The 19,886-nt window shown below is 43.1% G+C and overlaps 1 protein-coding gene across 4 annotated transcripts in view; it reads left to right on the forward strand.

Moving 5' to 3' along the window:
• The window catches only part of STARD3NL (STARD3 N-terminal like), a 210,175-nt gene that overhangs the window by 70,633 nt on the left and 119,656 nt on the right, over positions 1 to 19,886 (forward strand). For all 4 annotated transcript variants that reach the window (XM_086964844.1, XM_086964845.1, XM_086964846.1 and 1 more), the window contains exon 3: positions 12,355 to 12,432. In XM_086964844.1, coding sequence (XP_086820970.1) covers positions 12,355 to 12,432 — 78 coding nt within the window. The remainder of the gene's footprint in view (positions 1 to 12,354; positions 12,433 to 19,886) is intronic.

The raw sequence follows: 19,886 nt of genomic DNA on the forward strand, positions 1-19,886 counted from the left end.
AACATTCGGAATTGTGTTTGTGTCCGTTGAATGTCTGCTATGTAACATTTTCCTAAAAGATGCCTTTAATAATTTAGGCTTTTTGTATCAGATTTGCTTTGATTTTGATTTGCAGACTGTGATAATTCATATTTTTATGACTGTGTGTACTTTTCCTCTGACTTGACACTGCCCTGAGCACTTTCTCCCTCCCCTCCTTTCCTTTTCTTACTGGGGTTACTGATTTGAGATGAAATCTTCTAAATTGATTGTAACTCGGTATTGTTGAATAAAGGACAATACTTGTCATTCATCTGATTTATATCCCTTGATCAATGGTTATGTTATTCAGTGTTAGTGTGTGTCGCACATAACACGCTCTCCTTGCGGGGGCCCTTCTTTACACATACCAAATAGCGCCCAGGTCCCCGCGACTGCATGGGTAAAACCCCCCTTTTGTAACATGAAGTAACTCAGCATGTTATTGATGGGGCGAGGGGTTTCAGATGTAAGTTAAACTATTGCTATTATGGCATTAATCAGGGACCGAGGGTGGAGGAAATAAATAATGTGCTGATCCTGCAACACACTTCCAGTCCTAGGTCTCACAGCTCTAATTTTAACTCTGGATTGCTAGGCACACTGTTGTTGGAACTGTTTTTGAATCTCAAAACAAATATGAGAACGTTGTTTTTTGTTGGCTTAAGAGTGTAATAGCAAATTGAGTTAATGAATGAATGTTTTCGGTCTAACTTGTCTGTTTCCAGAGAGAACATAAATCCCCGTAGAGAACAAATATTGCACGCAGGTAATTAAATTCAATAAACAAATGACCTTTAGACTTAAAAACTTGGAATGACATTAACAGACTCTTCAATAACAAGCAGTGGCAAAACTAGTAGGTCTGGGGTCAGAAAAGGCTGGAGTTGTAAAATCGTCCTCCTTGCAGTTCAATACAACCACTCGAGTAGAGGTTGAAGAATACACAAAAACAGCCATTATCATTAGATGAGATAGGAATGCTCCACTGGGCTAAGCCAAGACGTGATGGACACTTTCATCCACTCGCTTGAGATTTTGTCAATCAAAGCCTAGATATAAAAAGAAGAAAGAAACGTTGGCAGCTTGTTAACTGATGGGGGATAGATAAGGGTACTTACTACTTCAGCAGCGTCGGCCATAAGGTCTTAAAAATGATAGTACCCTTTGCTGATGCCCTGCTTATTTCATCGCATGCATGATTAGGCAGCCCGATTCGGGCCACATTCCAGTTTTATTTCTTACATGGTGAGGAGTGTGTGTGGGACTAGAAGGAAAGCTCCTATTTTTCAATGTGTCCCATGGTTGTAGGTAAGCAATATCCTAAGAGAGGTTGGAAACAACACAGAAAACCCTACTGTTATAAATAGGGTGTAACAGTTTTTCAAATTGATTTGGTTAGTGTTCCAATGGGTTCTTTTGACTTAACTTGCTTCCTGCTGTCACCAAATATCTGAATCTGAATTACTCTAAACACTTCGTTACTGGATTAGGCTTTTTTAGGTCACACCTACCGCTTTCTTTTGTGAGACACATTGAGAGTTTAACAGTAGGCTGAGAGTCTGCCCCATTGTTTGCCATTGGATGGCGTTATTGCCACCTTCCTTTGCTTGCATCTTATTCATTAGCTGATGTGGGCTTTCCTTCTTTTTCTTGTGTTTGCCCCTTCCCTGGTGCATGGGCGCATTACTTGTGTCCTTCCACTGCTCATTTGTCAGGTGCTACTTTTTAATTTTTGTTTAACCAGTAGATGAGAGTGCATGTGTTTTCCAACTGTTTTCCTAGTGTGCTTCTCTTGATGCAGCCATACTACATGTTCCGTTCTCTTTGCTTCGCCCATGTTGCTTCTCTGCACTGGAGAGGCCAAGGATCGGATGAGCATGCAATCTAAACCCTGTTATGGCCCACTGACTCCCACTGCCTTCGGTTTCAGCTCTAGAGCTCTCAGTTGTGCCCCATTATGAACACTGTCCCAAAACTCACCCAGAGCTCACCAGTTGGCGCTACTGTCCCTGGTGAAGTGTGTCTGTCCTCTGCTATCAGATGCCACTTGTAATTTGGAGCTTGAAGACCAATGGGCTCCCTGCCTGTGCTCAGTACTTGTAGGTTTTGTTCTTGTCACTGGTCTGCCGGTTTATTGGGGTAGACACATGCCATGGCCTGCGCAATCTAATGTACCTGGCGTTGTCCGCTCAATTTACATAAATGCCAACGGACCCAACTCAGGCGGGAGACTCCTAATCTTTGAAGCCAAAATGGCTTCATTTTAGCAGTCTCCCGCCTAAAATTGCCTCCTGCCTCAATAGGAGTCAGTGGGGATGGGGAAAATAAATTCCGCCGATTTTGTTTTTAAAATCTCCCACTTTTCCTGTTTAAAATATTGGTAAGTATAACACTAGTTGTGCTCTGCTGCCATCTAGTGGAAGAAAATGGTTGTTTTTGGTTTCAACGGACAAGTAAGATAGGTTTTAGTCCCGTGGTCTGTGTATTTCCCGCCGAAAATCAGTTGCAACCGAAAAACAGAAAGCGTAGACATTTTAAAAACGTGTAATAGTCCCGTGGTCTGTGCTTTTCCCGCCGAAAATCAGTTGCAACCGAAAAACAGAAAGCGTAGACATTTTACAAACGTGTAATTCTGATGGTTACAGGGACATTTTAAAGATTTTGGGGGCCCCTGGGCATACATGCCAACATTTCAGGAGAGCAAAGTGGGAGATTTAAAAAAATAAATCGGGAGAATGGGGATTTCAATCGGGTTACTGGCATTTATGGGCTTTGGAAGTGGCTGCTGTAGGATCAGACATTTGAAACATAATGCACGTTTTTTTCTTACATTTCAGAAGCATGGAGCGCAATGGCAGGCAGAGAGAGGGTGATGCAAGTGTTGGGCTCTGGCCTGGCAGGTTGTTGGTAGTGCATGCACACCCACCCCCCTGTGGCAGCCCGGGCTGAAACAGCTCACTCCCCCCCCCTCCCCCCCCTCCCAGTACTTCGCAGGTTTTTGAAAGACGATTCCCAAGTTAATGACGCTTTGTTGGTTTTTCACACCTTGGAGAGCCCCTGCATCGCCACTCTTTGTTGGAAGAGTTAGCACTTAACACACTACCAAGCCCTGTCAGCTGAAACCCCCGAGGAATCGGGTTTCTGCTTGTACAAATCGGGAGGCGGGAGACTAGCCTTCAAATCGGTAGTCTCACGCCTGAATCGGGAGGGTTGGCATGTCTGCCCCTGGGCCAAACGTATTTTGGGGCAGCTTTGAATTTATGATCCAATTTCAGCTTTTTCATGCCCTCTTTGTCTAAGTCACTGACAGTGCACGTCCAAATTCTAAATGTATATATTCAGGGATAACACAACAGCTCACTAACATTACCGCAAAAAACCTATGTGACAAACTCTCATTTCTCATATGTGATGTCCTGTTTTGATCTAAAAGTACCCTTTTACGGATGTAGTATGAAACCGCAGCTAAACATTTCTCTACAAAATAGACTCCCTCGCATTATCCACATTAAAAATGAATTAAAGTAAAACGGTATTTAAAACAAATCTATCGAAATAATACTCAAGGTCAACAGGGAAAGACTCTGCAGATAAATGCTGAAAGTCTGGGCCCCTGGGCCGGAGACCACTTTGATAATGACTTAAAACGTCTCAGGATGGGTCCAGTTACTCCTGTTACCATATCCTTTAGAAATTATGGGCTTCTTGTGTTCCGGCCTCCAGTGTTGAAGGAGGTTTAACCCTCATTTACAAACCTGCTTTACTGGTGAAACGTGGTTTCCTGTAACTAGCGTTGCCACCTTTCCTAGAGAAATATTCTGTCGCTCTGTTCACGTTTTAAGGCTCTGCAAATGCCCAGACATGCTTCTTAAGTAGAACTTTACATGAAAGGCCTGTGTTCCTTTTTAACATAGCCTTCTGTCTTTATTTACTTTAATTATCAGTCTGGGGTCATTAGGAGAGCGATAGAACACATTTTAAAATGTTTTCTTCTAACATGTACTGTCTGAAGTATGTACTGATAAAAGAAAAAAAAATGGTGGCTTTAAGTAATTATTTTATCATTTTTCTACCGCTGCGACATTAAAATACTGTTCTGTATAAAATTGGCCAGATGGCAACCCAACTTATAAACGAAGGACAAATAAACTGTAGCAGAGAGTGTCCATTGGCAATTTTAGAGGTTTGACATGAATGGTACTCGTTATCCCTAATTAAGTGGGTCTTCTTTGGGTGGTAGGGCTACAAAAGGCCATGCAGTTCTCGAGATTGAAGTTAAAATGTTCTTTTTAAATGTATGCATGTTTTTTCCTGCAATGTTTAAAAGCCCTAATTAGAGTGATTAAAGCACAACTATGTTTCTCATAACGTGTATGTCGAGAAAACTATTTTCCGGACATCTAGAAAGTAACAGAACCATGGCAATGCCACTGGCCCAATGGCTGTATCTATTGGTAGTTAATATTTTAGTGGTGTAAAATAACTGTTAGGACTTGTTGAGCAGGCAGTCACATACACCCATCCAAACCCACGTAATCGACGTTTAGTTCTACATCATTGTGGACCATGCTGTTGTCGTGGGTTGGCTGTGAGCAAACGATTGACCAATGAAACAGGTAGAAAAAATGATGTTTAAAGATGAGACGGGTTCAAATGGGTGACTTGCTTCTCAACAGATCATATCAAGTGCTGTAATACACCCCAACCAATTCTGCTCACACATCCTATAGTAAAATGTAAACCGAGCATGGGATGCTTCCGCGGACATAGTGACTGGCCAACTGGTGAATGAAAATATATCTCCACTGATGTGGGACATTGTACTCCTGGGGGAATAGTGAGATGTCCTAATCCAGGTATTTGATGTAGAGCAGCCGCTGATCTTTCCATCTCTACATACGAAACGTAGGCTTACAGCCTGGATATCTGTCTTTGCAGTCTGTTATTTGTGTGGAATAAACTGCTTGAAAGGCGCTAACACCGCACATTGTCATTGAATTGACTCAATGTATTGGAATGTTCTAGACTGCAAATAAAACGCTGATGTACAGCTGTGCGCCTCCAGGAGAAGACTGGGGCCACATTTAAAGAAAGCACCCCAAACTGTGGTTGAGTTGGTTGAAACAATTACATCAAGCTGTGGCACAACGTTCACGTTCCAATCTGTATTATTAAACTATTCTTCCAAATTGCTCTGTGCCAAACTTGCTCCTTATCGAGAGAATATGGAGAAACTGGCAAATGCAAGCCTTACTCAGCTCGAGCACTCCATAACAAGGGGCCTATTCACAAAGGCATTTTGAAGTACGTTAAGTAGTACTTCTGTAGTCTATTTTACGCAGTACTTAATTTGTAACCTAGTGAGTGCCGGTTTACAAAGCACTAATCAAAAGCCTGCCCCCGGCCCCGAATACCATGGCTGCGTAGTCCTGAATCCACCTCAGACCTCTTATCCACTGCCAAACACTCCCTGCCCCCTTTATCTCACTTTTGTAGGTTCCTACTTCCTCCCTAAGTGAGGGCTTTTCCACTTCTGTCTTCCTCCATTTTTCAGGTTTGTGTGTTTTCCTTCTCTTGCTTTTGGGAAATGTCTGATGAAGAACACTAAATGCTGGTCCCCAAAAATGAGTGCTGGTAGCCCCACACAAGCAACCACCGGATAAAATTAAGCACTGCATTTACTCCCTCTTACATGCCATTATAAACTGGCCCCAAAAAATCTAAAATGAGGCTGAATTGGGAATGTTCAGGAAATACTCATGTACAGTTAGTGCATCTACAAACTAGTGTGCAGTTTCACTGATAGGGAGTTTGATATTTCGGCGCTGAATCCCAAAACATGTAATAGTGTGTAAAAGAGTACTCGCTCATGCAGTAATACTTCCCATAGATGCTTTTGTACATTGTCCCTTACTGCTTATTTCAGTGCGCACAGTGTCAGTGTTGGTAATGGCTTGAATATTCAGGTAATTTAAGAGGTCTTCTTTTTGTATCGCTTCCAATTGTGCCGGATTCACAGTTGTACGGCTTCGTTTTCTATAAGGAACTCTTTTCTTTACCAGTGTAACATGTTTCAGTTGTCAACATTTTTAATCAGCTGAATGGAAGGTGAATCCTCTCAGGAAATGTGATGCAACTGTGGCGCACTCTGCTTTCCGTAATAAAAGATACAACTTTGCTGTGAAGTGACATAGATTTACATGTGCGATATACAATTTATAAATAAAGAAATACATAACCGTCGGTGGTGGTATCACCGCCATCGGACCCTGCAGGACTGCCCGCCACATTATGATGGCGGGCGGATATGGTGCAGGCGGAGAGACTGACCGCCACGCATCCAATGGGCCCGTCGGAATATCGGAGGGACTGCAATCCCTACAACAGCGGCGGTGCCTGACCAGGCACCGCTGTAGGGACTCTAATGCCCCTTTCAGCCGGCTGTTTCATGGGGGTTAACCCACCATGAAAAGGCAGGCAGGCGAAAGGGACTTGGGGGGCTGTAGCGGGCCCCCCTTTCCCACTGGCCCTCCGATATATATGGACAGTGGGGGGCACCTTTGGTTCCTTCCCTACATATCCATGCACTATGTGGCAGGCAACGCATGGTACCTGCCACATAGTGCAGGGATCTCTGAGATATGTTTATTTTCTACTGCAGCGTGTGCTGCTGCCCGCGGCTTCTGCGGCAATACAAAATATACACATTACGACAGCTATGAAGACAGTTGCATTGTAATGCGTCCAGTGGGACCGCCGACTACTAGTCGGCTGGTCCTGCTTCCGCCATGGTTTCCGACCGGCTTTGTAATGGGGCCCTGAATTTCAAAAACACACTTTCAGAATCTATTTCAGTACCCCTTCCCTTTTCTGACACCTAGTCCTTTAGGCCAGAGAATTATCAGACCAAGACATTGCTGAAATCATGGGCTGACTGTTCTAGTTCCAAGGTTTTGCCCTGTTGTAGTCTCCTCTCCGAGACCATGGCCGTACCTACTGAGCTGCTCACTTACCTTGGACACTACACGTATGGTGGGCCCTGTAAGCATAGCATTATTGGAGTACCATTTTTTCAATCTTTCCTCCCTCAGCATCTTTTTTCATTGTGTTTTTATTAAACAGAATTAAACTAATGATGTCATTTAAAGACTAAACCTGCATTAGTTTTAAATTAATTATCTTTCGGTTCATTTCAGTGCAATGGAGTTGGGTTACAATAAACACTTGTTAACTCTAAGTAGTGCCAAGAAACATTCTCTTGTGGATGGGGCAACATGTACTCTACGAAAAAGCCTGTTGTGTTTTGCTACTGTTATAACATTAACCATGACCCTAATTTCAACAAAAGTACTTTAACTTCAATAATTTATAAAAAATATAGGGCTTGATTACGATGTTGAGCAGAAAGCCTCCGACCAGCAGTTGAAGCCTTTTCGCCCCACAAGGTAGGTTTAAAGTCTGACCGCCGCATTAGGATAATGGTGGTTGGAGTTTAATCCTGCGGGGGACTCCGACTTGGTTCCCACTGGCTCAGCCTGTCGGAAAGTCTGCATTATCCCTCAATGACGCTGGCTCCGCCGCTGGGAATATGATGTCAGTTTCCGATAGCCATTCCGTGTCAGCCTTTGCGTCATGGAAAGCAAAACACACTAGATGATGGGCGGAATGTTGCACATTGGCAAAACATTCACCCCCAGTCACAGATCTGGGTTTAATCCATCGTTTTTTTGCTCAGCTCACCACCCCAGTTCAGACATGGCCATATGCCAATCAGTCTTGACTCTGTGACTCATGGGAACAGTCCAGCCCGAACTGCCAAGCCATGTCTTCCCTGGACAGGAATCATGCATCCTAGGACCGGTTTCTGGCTATCAGCCGTCATCAGCCTGGATAGCTTGACTCCAGTGCCGTAGTGAGCACGGGACCCATGTCTGGGCATACCCTTCCCACATAGGGCAAACAGCAAAACACAGAATGATGATGGATTAAACCCAGATCGGTTGACTGGGGGTGAGTGTTTGATTTGCTCAAGCGCTCCGTCCCTCATCCCCTTTGGTATCGCTTTGTTCGCCCTAAGTTGGCAGGGTATGCCCAGACGTGGGTCTCTTGCTCACTTTGCCACTGGATTCAAGATAGCCTGGCTAATGAGGGTTATGAACCCAAAAACAGTCCCAGGATGCTTGTTTCCAGTCCAGGGAAGACGTGGCTTGGCAGTTCACGCTGGACTGTTCCCATGAGGCACAGGGTCAGACTGATTTGCATATGGCCATGTCTGAACTGGGGTTGTGGAGTGAGCTAAAGAATGATGATGGATTCAACCCAGATCAGTTGACCGGGGTTGAGTGTTTGATTAGCACTAGCGCTCCGTTCATCATCCCCTTTGGTATCGCTTTGTGCGCCCTTAGTTGTAAGGGTATGCCCAGACGGTGGTCCCTTGCTCACTTTGCCACTGGATTCAAGATAGCCTCGCTGATAAGGGTTATGAACCCGAAACCGGTCCCAGGATGCTTGTTTCCGGTCCAGGGAAGAGATGGCTTGGCAGTTCGTGCTGTTCTGTTCCCATGAGGCACATGGTCAGACTGATTTCCATATAGCCATGTCTGAACTGGGGTGGCTGAGTGAGCTAAAGAATGATGATGGATTAAACCCAGATCAGTTGACTGGGGGTGCATGTTTGATTTGCTCAAGCGCTCCGTTCATCATCCCCTTGGGTATCGCTTTACGTCATGGAAAGGCTGTCGGCAATTGTCCCCCCGGCCCTCCGCAGTTGGGCCTTGAACATCCATTTTTCAATGGAAGCTTGTGCTGCCGGCCATTTCCACCCGCTGCACAAGCTTCCATTGTGAAATGGATGTTTGCGACCCCCTATGGGTGGTCGCATCGTAATAGTGTGGCCGGAATCGCAGACCTATGGTCTGGCGGTTCCTTTCCTCAACGGTGTCTGGCGGACGAAAGACCGCCTGGGTATGCAGCGTTTAGAACGCAAGCATTACAACGGAATACCTTTAGAACGCGGTCGTAACAACGAAAGTTGTTACCACGCATTGCACTGGGGGGCGCTCAAGGATAGTAAATGATTTAATTTACTATCCCAACACCTTCCCTACTATCCACGGGGACTGGTGTTGGAATAGTAAATTAAATTGTTCAATTTTGCGCCCCCCCCCAGCGCAATGCGTGGTAACAACTTTCGTTGTTACGAACGCGTTGTAAAGGTACGCGTTGTAAATGTATGCGTTCTAACGTCATACATCCGACCGCCTGACATCGTAATTAGGCCCGTAGGGTATTTGTAACCCAAATAATTACCTAAAAGGTGTTTTCCTGATGTTTTGGATGAAATTATGGTGTAACTCCGGAAATATAGAGAAAGTAAATTATTTCCGTGCTAATGAAAAAATTACAGGGAACAAATGTCAGACGAATGAAACAGATCAAAATAAGCATTAGGCACCCGTCTGGGTCAGCACTTGATTATGCAAGGTCTGGTCAGCACTTCAGATTCAGGTCAAAACCGTTGGTGGTGCACTTTATATCACCTGAAACATGCCGTTTAGGCTCATGGCCACAAAAGTAGGCTTTCACCCATGTTCATTGCTCATATCTACGCTAAGGTGTAAGTCTGGTACTGTTAAGTAATGTAAGAAGTTGTTTGGGAAGGCAAACCTGTTAGATATATACACATGGAAGAACATGCATTGGCAAAGGTAGTAGGTAAATAGATGGATGAACGGGTGTTTATGTTTTTAAGATCAGTAACCAGAGCTATGTTAAACAGTTGTGCTGTAAAGCCAAACCAGAATGCATTTACAAAGCCAATTTGTCTCGCCATTGGGACACATTAACTTTGCCAGTGGTTTGAGCCATGCTGTACAGTGTCCCCAATGCTGTGCAACATGGCTAAAAAAACAACAAGCAAACGAAAGGCGCTAGGAAGTGGTAACTGTGAAAGGGACCAAGTCCCTAGAGGCAACTTGGACTCAAACGTGCACAGCGTAGAGGGTTAATACACCAACTAAAATATATTTTCAACCCGAATTATTGTATTTATGACTGTATTTATTTTCATACATCAAACGTGGCACACAAATTAGTTTGATCAGATCATTTTTGGAATCAAACCTTTTTAAAAGGAGTGCACAATCTACTACTACTTGCTAGGATGTGATAGCCACGGGAAACATCATTTACAACGATGTCTTTTCCACGCTTGACGTTTTAAACGATCCACTTACCCCACAAACGTCTCTTCAACGAGGGAGCCTTCAACGACCGTCTTGACCACGAAAAAACGTTCAGCGTGGGTTGGGGGGAGACGTGGTATTCCGTCCAGTCGTGCTGGGGGGGCTGGGGGAGGGTTTGGAGGGGGACTGGGGGGGTCTCCCCCCCAAAAAATAACAAGCGAGCGAGCGAGTTAGATTAAAAAAAAAACGCTCTGTGGTATTGATGAAGAAAAAGGAATGACCCTCCCCCAAAGACGTGCAGTGTACGTAAAAAAAAACAGTCCTTTTTTTATTTTAGAAGACGTGTTTTGACGCTTGTTTCCATGGTAGATGGAAGTAAGGGGCTGCAGGAGAAAGACGTGCAGGTAAGACGTTTCTACCGTGGTACAATCCTTCGTTGTCAATTCCAGCGTGGTAAAGCCACTTGCGATGTAAAATTCGCGTGGTAATGCCATGCGTGGAACTTGTATTAGTTGAAAAATCATATATTCGATAGCCACATGATTTTGTAGGCATCTGCTTAATGCCAGAAGTGTTGTTTTATTTACTGATTTGGATCAGTAAATCAATTAAAAAAAAATAACGCAAAGGTGTTCCATTTTGTTATGAACCATGGGTGAGTGGAAGCCATATGGAGGGCGTGAATGGTGGTGAAGCATTACTAAGGATTCGGATGGGGAAAGCATCACAAATGAGGCGGGTGAAAGGAAGCATTGCAAAGGATGCCGGTTTATATAAAAACATGTAAGGCGCATGTGGGGGAAAAAACACAGAGATGCGTAGGTGGTTGGAAGCAACAATAATGGCCTGGGTGGGTGGAATAGAAGCAACATCGAAGGCGGGAGTGTTGAGAAGCACATGGGCGAGATAGCAACATGGGGAGAAGTTTACGAGGGCAAGAGCAACATGTAGGGAGCGGGGGAGAAGCACACAGGGAACAGAGCACAACATGGCGGATGGGGAAAGAGAAGTACATGAGGGAGACAGCTGTAAAACACATGCACCCTCAAGAAGTGCTTAAGCAAAAGAAAGCAGTAGTGCTTGTAAAACAAGCAGTGGAGTACACCAGTAATGCACCCATGCTGCAGGAAAGGGACAAATACAAGAAGAGGAAGGAAAGCCCACACAAGATAAAGTATAAAATGCAAGAAAATGAGAGTGACATTAAAAACCAACCAGTGGTAAGCAACGAGCAGGCTCTAAGCTCACTCTGAGCCGACAGTATGGGTTTTAGCCAACGGACAGCTTAGGCTGTCTTGTGGGCCACACTTAAAAAGGACGAGTCACAGGTATAAAAGGCAGAGAACTCTCCCTGAACTCACTCTTTTTTATTAAGCTTTTCAGATTGTGCAACTTTACATGTATTTGAAAAACATTTATGCATTCCAGAATACAGCAATATGTGGCGCATTACCTACACATCTTCCATGCTAACATCCTTGCTACCAAAAATGCATATTAATTATGCCATTTGATCTGGTTTTCTAATCAATCCCTCAAAGCATTTAAAAGACTTTTTTAATCTACAGAAGCCTTATTTCTAGTACTTAGTTATTTTAGTTCGATTAACCATTTACTGGAAACTCTTACATAATTTCTTCAGTATGTCCAACAACAAGTACAATCCGCTGCCAAACTCAAGCACAAGTCTTACCTCCAATCTAGCTTTTAAGACTTCCTAGAGGAGCCTCACTATCTCGGCCTGGAAAACAGACATGATGCCAGGCGAGGTGGCCGGGTTTGGGAGCTAAAACCTGACAGCTTCCCAAGTTTCCAAAACAACAGTCCACAACAGTTGAAGGGAGAAACTAGACAAATCAACCAGTCTTTTGCAATCTTTGGTTTTTCAGAGCCACGTAAAAATATTAGTATTTATGAAATTATGCAACCCTGTTGTGCCCTTTTTGTCTGAAGTGTTGCATGCTCCTGCGATAAGTGTAAAAACCTACTTTTTATTGTTGTTGTAATTTGGTATACAGTTCTGTGATTGTGTTTTCCAGCAGTTTATTTTCAGCAGAGATGTATATATTTGTGCTTTAGTGAATTTAATAATTGTAATCATTGTGTGTAGATATGAATGTTGTTGTAACTCAATGGCTTTATTCCATAGGTGAACGGAGGGATTGCAAAGAGCTTGGAAAATGAAGTCCTCCACTACAACTACTACTATTCGTTTTTTGATATTTTTGTAAGTATCCTTTAGTTCACAGGTTGTAAAGACGTTTTTGTGCATGCACTGATGCGCAATGGCTATTTACATCTATGTCTAGGAGCTTTGAGTCCATGTATTTACATTACATTTGCGTTCTAACTTCAGTGCGACTGCAATTTGTTTAAGTTGAAAATTAATTTTGTTGTATGTAACTTTTTAAAGTTATTATTCTTGCATGTTTATCAAAAATCCAACCTCACAATTGAATTAGATTTTAATATTAAAACAGCTGTTGAATATACATTTTCCGTAGATAACCATGGAGTAAGTCCCGTATATCCAACATCAGGGAAAATCCCTTCCATGCACTTCCTCTTTCTTTGAGCGAAACAGCCTGAGCTCAGTTTTCTTTCAGAATTCTTGCTTCTGATCTGATCCTTAGGAAAAATAAGATAAAGAGGTTAAATTCCCCAAACCATAAATTATGTCTTAAACCAGTCATTAATATCGGCAAACATTGGCAAAAATTAAGATATCCATGAAGTCGAAAAGCTTAAAGCTAATCATAGCAATAGGCATACTTCAGAACAAAAACATTGTAGGAGAACCTTTGTCAAACCCTTGCGGTGACAACACTGATAAACATATTTATCCAACACCGAAGGCTTCTTAGGATACAGGCAGGGTATTAGAGCTTACCGAGTTGGGAGGGATAATCCTCGCCTTAATAGAATTGAAATTTTCCTTCATGATAGCTGGAAAAGTGTATATTCGGTGTTGGCACCGGAGGCTCAGATTATGCTAGTTAATAGCTGGTTGATAACCAACGAAGCTATGCTAGAGATGGATTTAAAATAAAAGTTATTTTAAAAATAGAATCGGCAGACCAATTGGTGGCTCTGAGAATATCCTCCAAGCAGGTCTCCAGGGAGAAGGCCTTTAAAGGCATAGCTCCTCTAGTGGAGTGGGCCAGAAGGAGGACATATCAATACCTGCTTCTTGCAGGACCCATCTCATCCAACAGGCGATAGACGCAGGTGGGACCGGCTTGAAAGGCTTATTGAGAGAAATCATCACAGGCAGCTTATATTCCTCAGTCATAGTTTGATATGCTGTCAGGCACTGGGCCACACACAATTTTGCATGACCAGGGAAAGCAGGATAATGAACCACCCTAGTATTGGTTTTAGTACGTCCTGAAACAGTGAATGACAGCCCTTCCGGCGTAAACATACGTGTTGTAATATCTAGGGCATGAACCTCAGAAACTCTTCTTTTTTTTTATAAGAAATGAGGCATAACAGGATTGCTAACTTGCCTGTTAGTTCCTCACGAGACAAATATTGATTATCCTGCCATGAGTGCAGCATTCCGAGTACTACATTAACATCTCAATGGGTGGATGAAGAGGCATATTACCCTCAGAAATTGCCGCTCTGCTTGCATTGATAGTGTGAAATGCCAATCCCTTGTCCACCAACTCAGACAAGAAATTGATGATATGCTCTACATATGCCCCCATGGGATCAAGATCCCTTAGTATATACCAGCGTGACCATCTCCTCCATGCCGAACTATATCTCTTGACAGTAGAATCTGCCCATGCCTTTCTTATGAGGGAGGCAGCCTGTGTCAAAAGGCCTGTGACTTCCCAACGACCCCTCTAATCTTCCAACCCATCAGAGCATCCAGGTGCCTTTTCAGGAAAGCCTAGCGAATCCTCTTAAAGGCGTCAGAGGAGGTAAATGAGTCTCTAACATTGGCATTCGGTCTGGTCTTCTTTTTACCCTTTAAGGCCGTCCGATTGCTATTAGGAGGCTCAAGCCTCAGGCCTTTCCCAGCCGCTGGTAATAAACTGTGTCTCACTGTGAGTTTAATGATTCTTTGACTCAGGTTCCAGAGCCGAAGAGACCACCCTCTCCAGGAATGTGTCTATGGCATTCACGAGCTCCTCATGAATTGTGAAACTGATCTGCTTCTCCTCGACAGACTCCCAGTAGTCAGCAAAAGCATCTGCCGTGGTCCAACTGGTGAAGATAGAAGTAAATAGTCAGGAATACTGTGGAAAAACGATGTATACGACTCCCTAGCTGGCCCAGGCAAATTTGGATTAGCCAATGCTTGTTGGCTCTACTCAGATAAACTTTAGACCGGCCCTTTAAATACAACGAACCTTAAGGCGAAAAAGCTCCACAGGCGAAACTGCTTATCAGGCGAAAAAAAGAAACAATTGAGGCAAGATATGCCGAACTCGTGTCATCTTGTGCGCTCGATACACTGTTTGCCCTTCACTGACAGAGGAAGGGGAAAGAGACACGAGACGCGCACCAAAGAATTTGCGTAATGCAAGAATGCCACAGAGGGACGTGCGTCTTCCTTTCAGGAACAGACGCGCGCCCTCCATTTTCAGGCTCTCACTCATCTCATTGAGCTCAAAGGAATACCAGGAATCCTTCGGAAGGCCGCACGTATGCTGTGCGCCTCCCCCAACACTGCAGTTGGACTGTGCATCTCGCTCTAGATAGCGAGGCATGTAGAGAAGGAGCGGTGGAGAGCTCTGCAAAGGCGTTACTTGACCCACCCTGTAGTCAATCCCATTAGGCCCCAGCCGCACCTTGAACTCTTCTGTCGTGCACGCCCCCAGCAGAAAACATGCCGTTTCGTACCAGGGAAAGCGCGTTTTAAGCAGGGCAGCCCAACATGTGTGATAGCAGTACAAAGGTCACAGAATTAATGTTCAAATAAGGCATACAGGGTAGAACAATAAACAGTTTCCAAGACATTAAGGAAAAGCACTTATCTGGCTACTGAGCAGCAAACAACGGCAAAGTACTTCTTGATGTTGAATATATGGGACTTACTCTATGGTTGTCTTGTTGAGTTGTTGCAAAGACTCCTATGATTTGTAGTCTTTTTACTTGTTTTGTTAAGGTTGCTGAGTTAATACAATGAGCATTATCCGAGCCTCCGGTCCAAAATTAAGTCATTGCTATAGCCTATACCAAACCCAAGTTCGGAAAAACAGTATTTTAATTACACTTTTTGCACTTCAGTCAACTTCTGCCATAAACAGTGAAAATATCTAGTAGGATCAAGGCCTACATAGGGGTGACTTATTTCATGTTTAAAATTAGGATTCATTGTGTGAAAAAGGTTTAAGTTGACAGTTTTGGCCACAGGTTTAAAAGGTACAGGTTTCTCGCTACTCATGTTGGTCTAAAGGCATATATGTTTTCCTTCTCTGCCTAGTGAATGGCATAGTAGATGCTAAAGTACATAGATGACATGTAATTGCCTATGCTATTGGTTTATTTTCCTGCACCATATCGTTTGGAGTTACTGGAAAGTTAAAGATGCCTATTGGGAATTAGTCAATTTTACCATGTTTGAAGGATCAAAGCACATACACTGGGAGCTAAACAGCAGTATCCCAGTGCACAGATTAAAAAAAAACAGCAACATCAGTCCTCAAAACATGAGGATGACCATGCCAAAAGGTGCATTTTCTCACATTCTACAAACCATTTGTGTTGTAGAGACTCTTTAGATCAATTTGTAAATGAGGGGCTGTCAAAAGGATGTCATTTAGGCTGCTGTCCTTATAATTTCATTAAATTATGACTACCTATAGCCCTCATAAATAATATATTATGCATTAATTTAGTGAAGTGTAAGTTTCCTAACAGAAATGGAGCAGATAACTGTGGGGCAGGGACAAGTGAGGTTACGTCGGTATTGCTTACCAATGGGGTGGTTCTCTTTGTTGCTGCTCATATGGGGTAAGCAATTAAAGTGGTTTCTTCGGAACTTGGACAATATTTTGTTGGCGGTGAAACTTAGCAGACAGACGCTCTTAACTTCATCCGACAGCAACTGCCACTCATAGATCAAGGTAGGCGGGGGTATCACAAAGCACTTCTTTCTGAATTTTGTATTCAACTTCTGTATACACCATGCGTTTTCCCTTTATTCAGAAAGAAAAACATAATTACACGTAACTACTTAAAATATAGATAGAGTAGCAAAGGTTGAAAACAAATGCAAAATCGCGTAATATTAAACCTGTACCATAAAAATAAGAATATAAAAGCTGAGAAGATTACGTGGCATAGCCTTCATATTTCATTAATGCTTGTTTTTCTTCCAGACGTTGTCCTTTGTATCAGCTCTTCAGAAGTTTCTTCTTCCTTTACCGAGAATACATCAATCATTCTTCCTTCTCTATCATGCTCTCCTTATCTCACCTTCGCCACTCTCCTTTTACTCCACAGACACTTCCTCCATTGTCACTTGACTTTAGTGCATCTTAATGACCATCTTAGATTTAAAGTATGCAGATGTTCCTTATTGTATCTATCAAGGAATCTTTTTTTCAACTGTTTCTATTTATTTTATATTCTACCATTTCAGAATGTAGTTACCATCAACTACTTCTTTGATGGCAAATGAGTTTCTCTCTTACATTCTACCATACCCAATCCATTTACTTCTTTTACTCTCTCTGCTTCTTTTGCACATCTTCCATTATTTCAAACAACCGTATTATACGGATTTTCCTTTTCCACCTGCAATTTGGTTCTTTCTTTCTCCTTTTACTTAACATCAGTCCACACTTTCACTATAATATAGAAAGTGTTATCAGAATATATAGTGTATATAGAATTATCACAATCCTACTGCCTTGATGAAGTACTTTGCTTGCATGCCACAATATGGTGAAACACGTGCTGGCTAGATGAATACTCATGAACCCCTCCACTCTAAATCAACACCCCACTAAGGAAAAAATCATTGTATATTTTAATGGAATTTGTGATTTACTGTTCAATCCCAGTTACATGTTTTAGTGAAGCCTTATTTGACAGGTTCACCCAGGTCTATAATAAAACTCCTTTCCTGCACTGTCACTCTGTAAAAGAAAATGTTGTTTAACGTAGGTCTATCCAACGCGGACCTGTACTTTAAAGCCTGATTAACAAAGAAAGTATTACATCCTAGAATATATGGCATATGTGTTCCCTTGCTCCTCCTACCTTCTAAAAATAAAGTTTGAGGATGAAGCTTTCCACCTTTCAGTAGCTTTTACATCTGGATCTAGGACATGGAAGTAAAAATGTGCAGGTATGTGCGGGAAAGATATTACAAATGTCTGTGAATGCCCCAGAAGTTATGACTGTTTTAAGTTTTCACCTCATTTGCATTACTCTTCCTTATATCATTGTGAATCTTATGCGGTCACTCACATTTAGACATGCAGGTGGCAATTACAAATTCTTAAGGTCCGCATACTGTGAGTAACTTCTGCACGTGTCACCTCAGAATGTCCTATTGGCATTCATAAGTGAGTTATGCTTAAAGAAGTCACTCGCATGGAAAACGTTTTTTAGTTGGGCTGTGCATGTTTTGCTACATGGGCCCTGATTAATAGTTCGTGGAGTGGTATCCATGGGTGGTACACCACTCTGTCTGATCACAGCTAGTCTTCTCGCACCTGCATCTGGATTTTGTAGGAGCAACAGTTCGATTTTATCGGCAACAAAATGCAGTAGATAAAATTGCAAGAAGGTTGGGCAGTGCCAGTAGGCACAAGTACAGTTTGTCCACTGTTCGTCCCCTCTTACGACCCTTCTGCCTGGCACTAGTCTCCCCGGTCTTCTAACACCCTCAACACCGCTCTCCCCTGCGTAGATTCCCTGCTTCCATATGCCACCTGCTCAGCGCAGGTGGGTTATAACCCTGGGTTAATCTTACAATGCAAATATCACTGCTTGACATACCAGGTGAACTTCTAGTCACTCCTATGGCCTCTGTTGTGGGACTATCAGATTTGGAGTTGTTCCTGCTGTGACAGACTGCTTTCTGGAGGAAGGGTAAGGCAGAAGAGGGGGCACTTCAAAAGGAAGCTGACCCCAGCATAAACTTCAGAAGACTCAGACCCTAAATCACATGGGTCGATCTTACCCGTTTTAGGCTAGGCTTGGTCCATTTCCTAGTTGCGCACCCCCAACAGGGATCATGGTTCTGCAGTTTACCACCCTGTCCCTGTGATGGCATCTCAGAACAAACACTCTCCCACTTCCTGTTTTTTTGTGGCTTTTCACATCCAACCTAAAAGGCCCTTTTTACGACCCATCTTGCAGTCCTTTAGAGTCAGAACTCACAATAGTTGTTTGTCTCGCCTTTTATGCCTAGAGTCAGCATTAGACTGTCTTGCTATCATTAGTTTTATCTGTGGGGCCTTAAAAATCAGGAAATCTCTGAGCTAAAAAGTTTTTTTGTTAATTGCATTATTTTAATCTTTTATGAACATCGCACTTGCACTTTGAGTATTGACTATTTTTTCTTTATAATGCCTTTTATGACTGATTCTTATTCCTGAGGTCTTTTACTCGGTGCTGTCCTTTTTTTTCTTAACAAGTTTTTGCCCAAGCGGCGGGTTTTTATTATTACGGATTTATATAGATCTAAATAACTCTGATTGATATGCATATTTGAATATTAGCCGTCAAGACACCCTGGGCAACTTTGCAGTTCTCTTATGTATCCTCTTTTACGGACAATTTGGAGGTTTTTGTTTCCTTGGTCTCTTCTTTACTAGATGGCACTTTACTATCAGCAACTGTATTATAAAGATTGTAATTCATTCCATACATTTTGCATTGTGATCTGCATTTATCTTGTTTTAAATTTTTGTAGTGTGTTCTTTTATGGGTCGTTTGAGTCAAAATAAAGTTGATTGACTGACTGACACATTTGGTGTCTGGAAATGGACTATAAGAAGTGGAGCTCAAGCAGTCACTCTCGGGTAGTGGAAGATGGAGAAGCTCTGCAAGACTTCTGCCTGGACCAGGGCTGGGGACTGAGGCCTGCCACTCTCCCAGCTGGGTGAGGGAAATCCAAGATCACCTGCCCCTGGAGCACCTCTGCTTGCCAAGACCATGTGAGGGAGAGGAGAGTGTTGCAGGGAGCATGGTACAGTGGTTATTCTGGGGTGTGGACCCCCTGTAGCTAGGTGTGAAAAGACAGTTGTTGCACTGACCGAATTGTCGCCCTCATGCAGGTTCAAGTTAGCTACCCCATATGCCGGGGGGTCTGCTGTGAAGTTACCCATGGTTGGCATCACTGCCATGCCGATTGGGTCGTAGCCCATGCACAGAGTGAAGTTGGCGTTCCAGTATGTAGGAAGGGGCCACTGTGAAGATTACTGCCATGGCAGGTGGTGTGCCTACTCTGTGCATGGGGGTTCTGTGCTCCAGCCTCCATATATATGAGCCTGTAGCACTTGAAAGGAACTAGGAATGTTTTCTGCTTCTCCAACAAATCACAGTTGTGTCCAAAAGGCTCATCCTCAACCTTCATTTTGTCAGGCATACACATACAGGAGGCCCAAAATGGATTCTTGCTTGCACACTGTAAAGCACAACATGCATAAACAATTCCCATTCTGCCTCACTTTAGGTGGGGAATATACCTGTGCTAGCCTTGCTTCA

This window comes from Lissotriton vulgaris, chromosome 4_1, assembly GCF_964263255.1.
Source record: "Lissotriton vulgaris chromosome 4_1, aLisVul1.2, whole genome shotgun sequence".
NCBI classification, from domain to species: domain Eukaryota; kingdom Metazoa; phylum Chordata; class Amphibia; order Caudata; family Salamandridae; genus Lissotriton; species Lissotriton vulgaris.